The sequence below is a fragment of the Gossypium arboreum genome, chromosome 10, assembly GCF_025698485.1.
Source record: "Gossypium arboreum isolate Shixiya-1 chromosome 10, ASM2569848v2, whole genome shotgun sequence".
NCBI classification, from domain to species: Eukaryota; Viridiplantae; Streptophyta; class Magnoliopsida; order Malvales; family Malvaceae; genus Gossypium; species Gossypium arboreum.
In genome coordinates this window covers 38,433,156-38,440,479 of record NC_069079.1, presented here as the reverse complement: position 1 = coordinate 38,440,479, position 7,324 = coordinate 38,433,156, and the positions used below count along the sequence as shown (strand labels likewise).

The following is a 7,324-nucleotide window of genomic DNA, read 5'->3' as shown; positions in this document are numbered from 1 at the left end:
GAGAAATTTATTTAATTAAATATAAATATTAAAGTATATTTTGGGAAATAGAAAAATAAAATCGGGTTAGATCAAATTACTATCAAATAGAATTACTCCTAACCCTTCTCACCCTAAATAGAAGGATAAATGTACTTTAGTACACTTGAATCCACATCCTCCTACTTTGACAATAATATCGATACCAATTGAGTTAATACTCAATCAACACATGTGCAATATTTATTATACTATACACATATAACTATGGATAAATTATATATTAATAATAGTGTATGCATAACATATATTGATAAAATATATTAATTTATATTATATTTATTAAAATTTATAGTTGAATTCAGTTAAATTAGTAATAATTCATATTATATTAATAATTTTATAACATTTATATACATTTAATTATTTAAAAATACATATATAACGTGATATTCATAAGTCAAGTATTACGACAACATCTGCGATATAATATAATATAATTAATCATATATTAGAGTATTATTATACGTACTTATAATATAATATATTCTAAAACATAATTATACCAGATTTTAAGAAATAATAGTTTAATACTCATTTTAATTATAGAAATATTAATTAAGCTTTTGTTTAAAGAATTTAATTAAATTGGTTAAGTAATAAAATATTGTTTTAGGAATTATATATCTTAAATTTAACATAATCAATTTAATTTTATAATTAATTATTATATTTAATTTTTTAAAAAATTAGTATATTATTAATATTATTATAAATCAATTGTAAGTTTTAACCAGAGTTGAAGAGTATCTATTTTATGACTAATTCAAGAAACCACAACTACTCGAATTTATTATCCCAATAAATAATGGATCATATTTTCTCTACATTCACAACCAACGGTAATTTTTACATCCAAATCCAAAAGAATGAATCGAATATCCCAATATGAATCGAATATCCCAATCCACACCCAAATTTACCACCATCCCTGGATGATAATAAGCACTAAAGGGTTGAAAAGAGGCCCATTAACAGCTAAAAGTTTGTTTATACACACCAATATTTTACACATCATTTGTGGTAAATTTGAAATAACCGAGAGATTAAAAGAATCTATTACAAAATACCAAAGAATGGGATATCCTGTCAATGATTCAACCACGTGTCATCAAAAGCTCTGAAAACAAATGAAATGCCATTAAAGCTTCTGCATAGCAGCAATGTATACTGTGATGTTAAAGCATGAACATCTGATTAATCTGCATAAATTTGCAATAGTTTCTCTACTTCTCTAAACAAGGAATTTATTTGGCGTAAGTCTGATCATTGGTACAATAATACGCTTATTTATTCGACCTTAAAACTAGCCCAAGAGACTGAAAAAATATGGGGCATGAAAGGCAGGAGGACATAAACTATACTAATCAATTAGATCTATTACTTTTCATTATCTTTCCTACATGTTCGATTCGCTCATGAGTTGCGAAAGCTATACTTGTACACTACTCAAAAGTAATGATCAGAGGTAATGGAGAGTGACAGATCCATTGACATATGTTACTCAAATTCAAGTGGGAGATATGGTTAAGTATCCAGCACGACCTTACTTAATTTAAAATGAGTTTTCATGTCGTACCCACGAGAACTGAGCATGAGTACTTCAACAAAAATGAAACACCACAAGTAAATTGCCTTGACTGAATACTACCGAACTTCTTCACATGGACCAAACCATATTTTCCTAACTGAATTGATAGAAAAGATAAGGCATGAAATGTGAAAGGAACTTGCCAAGAAGAGAAAAAGGAAAAACTGATGAAGGAAACGGGGGACTTATTTTCTCTTTTGCCAAGTGAAAGTTGATATCCATTCCCCTGAATCATTCTTTTAAAACGTGTTCCACAAGATTGGTTTTTTGTATAACCAGACACAGTAAAACAATCAAACTTTCATCTCATTCAACTTTGGATGGTAAATATTAACTGTGAGCAATTTATGAAAGCTTACCCTTACTTAACATCACGATCACTTTCTTCATGAACAGCAGTGCCATTAACATGGGTTGTTGGAGTGGAGACCGAACCACTTTCTTGAGCTCCTGGGTGAAGAAGATGAGAAAATCCCTGTCCAAGTGACTTCCACAAGCGAGTTGGCAGTGACGCCTGCAAATTCCCACTGCTCCCGTATGATGACGGTTCAATCAACTGAGCAGAATCAATTTTCAGTTCAGAGAACCGTATAGCTCCTAGGAGTCGTTCAGGAAGCTCTGCCTCAGTTTGGCTCTCAATAAGAAAAGCTAGGTCAACTGTCAGACTTGTGATGTAACCAAATGCAAGGTGAACAATAGCGCTTGCAACCATCGAAGATCCAATATCAATATCAACTTCAATAAAATTCTCAGATATACAATACTGGCAAGAAAGGGCTCGTCCAATGATGCATATTGCTTGCTCACCAACTGCCTTTTTAACAATCCACGGCCCTTTGACAATGTTAGCAATCAATTTAAGCCTTGAATTTCTAAATGCATCATCACCTTTCAAGAACTGGTCAATCAAAGAACCCTCTTGAATAGGTTCAGTGCTTACAAAATAAGCTACCGCACTATAGTTATCCTTAGTAGGGAGCTGAAGGTTGAATGCCCAAATGAAAGGCTTATCACCTGTAGGGAAAGCCTCATCAACAACCTTTCTAATACGATGTTTACGATGGCTCAAAAAGTCACCAACCTTTGTGGAACTTCTAATCCAGTCAAAGCCAAGAGATTTTAGCAGATATTTCCCACCAGGAATTTTGACCTTGTTTGACAAGTACTCTGGACCCCTTACCATAAAGGTATCCCCGGGCGGACATGCCCAACCATTTGTACAGTTATCTGGTTCAAGTAGTGGAACAGCTCCCTCTGATCGTACTCTCTCTATCCATTCAGGTTCCTTGCTATCCTCAGCACTAGCCATGTGTCCTGCTGGAATAAACATACAAGAAATCTCTGTGGAATATGAAATAAATACACCACAGATATAATCAGTAACTTATATTACACCATGCTATATCTGAAAGAAAATAATAACCACAACATTCTTAACAAAGTGATAAGGTACATCGTCATGAACTAAGCTCGGATTATAATAAGTTAAATCAGAAAAATGACTAGCCCTTTCCAATAATGGCACTACTGAAATACAATCATTCAATGCCAAGCCAAATAAACCTCAGAAACAGGACAAACATACCAAAGAACAAGTCCCTCGTAAGTTACAATCTCACATAAAAATCTCCACCTGTGTTATAAATATAAAACTCTCCCTTTGAAAAGCTATGGTGGTATAAGCAAACTTGTTTAAACATGAAGAAAGAAAGAAAATCTAGTCTAAGTCTCTTACATATTGTCCAAACTCTTAGTAGATTTTTATAAAGCTCCAGGTATAAGTCAAAGCCGATTATATGATCTACAGACAAACTGGGTCATTTGCCTAGTTATCCCATTCATGTGTTTTGTATTACCTTATGTTGAAGATTTACAGCAAAACAATAACTACAGACCCTAAACAAGAGGTCAACTGAATATGATAGTTCGTGCCTCGACCCTTAGCTTCAAATCATATAATTCAAAATCCAGGTTGAACATGGATTTTTTATGATACAACAAATAGAAAGAATCTTCACATACACGCAAAAAATCTGGCCTATATCTAGAAAAACAAAAAGAGAGGAGCAAGCATACGCATAGACTTTTTTTTGTTAAAAAAGGAGTACTCATAAGCAATTCCAAAAGTCCAACAGAATCACTAATTTTCTCCCTAAGCATTTGTTTGTTTCACAGGAAAACCGGGAAACCTTCGTGGGAAATGATATTTCTTTAAGATTCCTAATTAAGTAACTATTATCTATATCCAAGACTAGTTTATGGTTCTTGAATATGACACAGAAGGAAAGTTGATTAAACACAAATATAATTGAAAAGAAAAAAAAAAGAAGCAAACCTATTAAGACAAACCAAAAAGTTGAACATATTACCAAAGAGAAAATATGCCAATCATATTAGCATTCCTATTATAGATTTAATTGAGCAAAAAAAGGAAAAGAAACAGATTCCATATAAACAAAATGCAAAAGAGAAAAACAATCTGAATTATAATAATTAACGTGGAGAAGAAGAAGAAGAAAAAACTTCTAACCTTGAAATGGAGGGAAGGACAAAGGGGGCTAAAGGTAATGGAGAGTGATTAAAAAACCCTAATTACTCAGAAGAATTGAGATAAGAGATGATAAATTAGGGGGTTTTTTTTTTTTTGGGTGATCAAATAGAGGGAAAAGCTACCAACAGTAGCTTTAGTTATTTCTTTTCCGTTTGTTTTTGTTTTGAAGGGAATGACTTGCTTTATTGGGATGGGAAAGTTAAAGCGGGATCATGGAAATGTATCTCCTAAACCGGTCTACCTCTGGTCGGCTGGCAATTCCTAATCCCAATCTTATTTTAATTTTGGTACGTACTACTACTATATCTTATCATATTATAATATAAATTTTTAATTCATTAGTTTATTCATATCTTTAATATCTTTAATCTCATTTGATTATTATTTTGTTTAATATTATCAAAATTTAAACTTAAAATATGTAGAATTTATTAAAAATTATAATTTTTTCCAAATAAGTCAATAAATTAAAGATAAAAACACCAAAATTTAATATTAATCGATTTTAACCTTTAATTCATATTCAACAATAATAAGTACAACCATAAATCTAAATGTTTGTAATGACCTCTATTATTTAATCTAATTGACTTTTATGTATCATAAAGATATAATATATTCACAAAATACACCTTGGGTCTTAGAATATTTTATAAAATAAAATTTTAGCTTTGGATTGTATTTACTTTGAATGGGCATGTCCTACCTCTATTACATGAAAACTCAAATGGATTTTCATGGTTTATGGCAAATAGATTAACTATTGTCTGAATCTATATCATACACTTACTCTTATTAAAATGAAGATGTAGCTCAAGTTTAATTTATTCTAGACTCTTTTAACAAGGGATCCATCATAACATCATTTACAACTATTTAGATTCATTAAGATTAAATTTCTAATAATTTTGTTAAGCATACAAGATATTTGGTGTAGTCCAGTGAGAATTGCAAGTTAAATTCAGTACTGCTCATTTTTTTTTGTTCTATCTTTAATTTGTTGATACTTGCGGAAATTTTTTAAAAATATTAATTACTCTATAATTTATTCCTAATTTCTTAATATACGTTTATATCTTTTTATTAAAAAGAGTAGAGGTAAATTGATAAAATTTGTAAAAGTTAAAGAGTTAAATTTGTAATTATACTAAATTTTTAAACAGAATTATTAAGGAAAACTTAGAGAAGGACCAAAAATGCCAATGTGAAAATTAGTGGAACCAATTTTGAACAAATAAAAAAAGTGGACCTAACAAACGCTATCTTTAGAATTTAACCATTAGACGAGTATTTAGTGTATTAAGAGTACTTTTTTTTAACTTTATAAGTAAAGTTATAAAATTGTCAAGTGTCTAGTTTATTTTTTATATATATATGGTTAATTTACATAAATGATATAAAAATTTTAATTTCTGAAATGGGTTGTCAGTAGGATTAATTACAAAAATGGTATTTTTTTCGGGCGAAGCCTTTCTCATAGGCGCCACCATATTTTTTTATAATAATTTTTTTTGTTTTTTTTTTTAAAATAAGGCGCCACCACTTGTATTATTTTTTCCTGGTTCAGTACATGACCCGTGTATATATACGAATGTGGTATGGGATAGGTAGTGCCTATCTGGTAGGTGCCACTAGTAACTCCAATCTGATACGCGCCACTGGTGACTCCTACCTAATAGGCAACACTAGTGCTTAATTTTTCTTCTATTTATACCCACCTGAAAATTAAATGAGTAGGAGGTATCCAAAATATTTAGCAGAACATAAGTAAAAAGATAGGGAGAAGAAAGAAAGAAAGGAAAACAAAAAGAATGATAAGGTATTTTAGTTTATTTCTTTTAAAATAGAATGAAGAATTTTGTTAGTAATTTTGTTTTTTGAAAGTTATTTTGTTAGGTTATTAATTTTGTTAGCTTCTGAATGAAAAATTTTGCATTAAAAAAATTTTATACTACTTTTTTGCTATTCGAAACTGTTTTGAGAATTTTAAAATTTTTTTCCACAGATATAGTATTGAAGATGGAGAATCAATTTTTCGTATGCGTTTATTTCGATGGAGAAATTTTGACTACAACCGTGGGATGTATATTCGAATGTCGCAAACAAGTAGCAATAATATTTAATAGAAATATCTTGTTTGATGATATGAAGGAAAGGATTAGTGCAAAAATTGATAGACGTTGTGGGAAAAGGATCTCGAAATTTTTCTATAAGTTACCAATTTCGACGAATCTCATAAAATTCACTGAAATGGAACTTGTAGACAATGAAGACATAGAAACAATGATCACTTTTTATTGTAGGACTCGGAGCAACCAAAATGCACCGATTCAATTATTTGCTGAGTTAGCTGGTGTGGAGCCAACTGAAGATCCCACTCCATTAGGTGAAGAACATAGAGCTCAAGAGCCGTGTATGGTTGTTCCTATATCGTACATTGATAGTCAATTAACTATACGCCGGATCAACGTTGATCTTCATGCTGCATTCGAGACTGATATGGTTGGTGATAATATATACCATAGTAGTGATCCTTCTGTTCACGAGGTCGATAGTAATAGTGATCCCGACATAGACGAGGTCCCAGATGATATTGACGACGAAGGCTTGAATGACGATGGAAACGTTAACGCATCTTCAGTTGGGAACCAGATTCGTCGTATTGTGATACACAATAATCCTGGGAAACACATGTCGCGGATAGACCTCGATGAGGCGCACGCGGCCAAGTCTCGGAAAACCTTGAAATACTACATGTTCACAGGCTGTCCGTAGATTCCAATCCTAATGAGTTGTTCGTGGGCCAGAGATTTGAAAGCAAAGAAGAGTGCGTATTTGCTATTAAGCAGTATAGCATGAATATATCAATGGACTACAAAGTCACCGTGTCTAATCGACATTATATATTAAGGAGTGTTGGAGGTAGACGAAAGGCTGTAATTGGCGGATACGAGCTGCATTTATCTAGAAGTTGCAGATATGGAAGATACAAAAATTTGTTTATTCTCACACATGCACTTCAACACGTATGATAGAAGATCATCAAAAACTTGATTCCAAAACTATCTTTACATGCATCATGCCAATGGTGAAAGACATGCCGACCGTTAAAGTTTTGGTACTGATTGCAGAAATGTAAGCAC

At 31.6% G+C, this 7,324-nt stretch overlaps 1 protein-coding gene across 2 annotated transcripts; it reads right to left on the bottom strand.

Moving 5' to 3' along the window:
• Positions 1–828: 828 nt before the first annotated feature.
• Positions 829–4,455, bottom strand: LOC108487356 (protein ENHANCED DISEASE RESISTANCE 2). Of its 2 annotated transcripts, none has more exons than XM_017791673.2 (3): positions 4,161–4,455; positions 1,990–2,971; positions 829–1,189 (listed from the first exon to the last, which is right to left on the bottom strand). In XM_017791673.2, the coding sequence occupies exon 2, from the start codon at positions 2,958–2,960 to the stop codon at positions 1,992–1,994; it is 969 nt and encodes a 322-aa protein (XP_017647162.1). In that variant the 5' UTR covers positions 2,961–2,971; positions 4,161–4,455; the 3' UTR covers positions 829–1,189; positions 1,990–1,991. The 2 variants fall into 2 exon arrangements, with proteins under 2 accessions (XP_017647162.1, XP_017647161.1); XM_017791672.2 differs by having other exon boundaries at positions 829–1,159.
• Between the last annotated feature and the right edge of the window lie 2,869 nt (positions 4,456–7,324).

What these genes read in the sequence shown, in the direction of transcription:
- LOC108487356 (XM_017791673.2), bottom strand. Translation starts at nt 2,960, where the DNA reads ATGTTTATTCCAGCAGGACACATGGCTAGTGCTGAGGATAGCAAGGAA.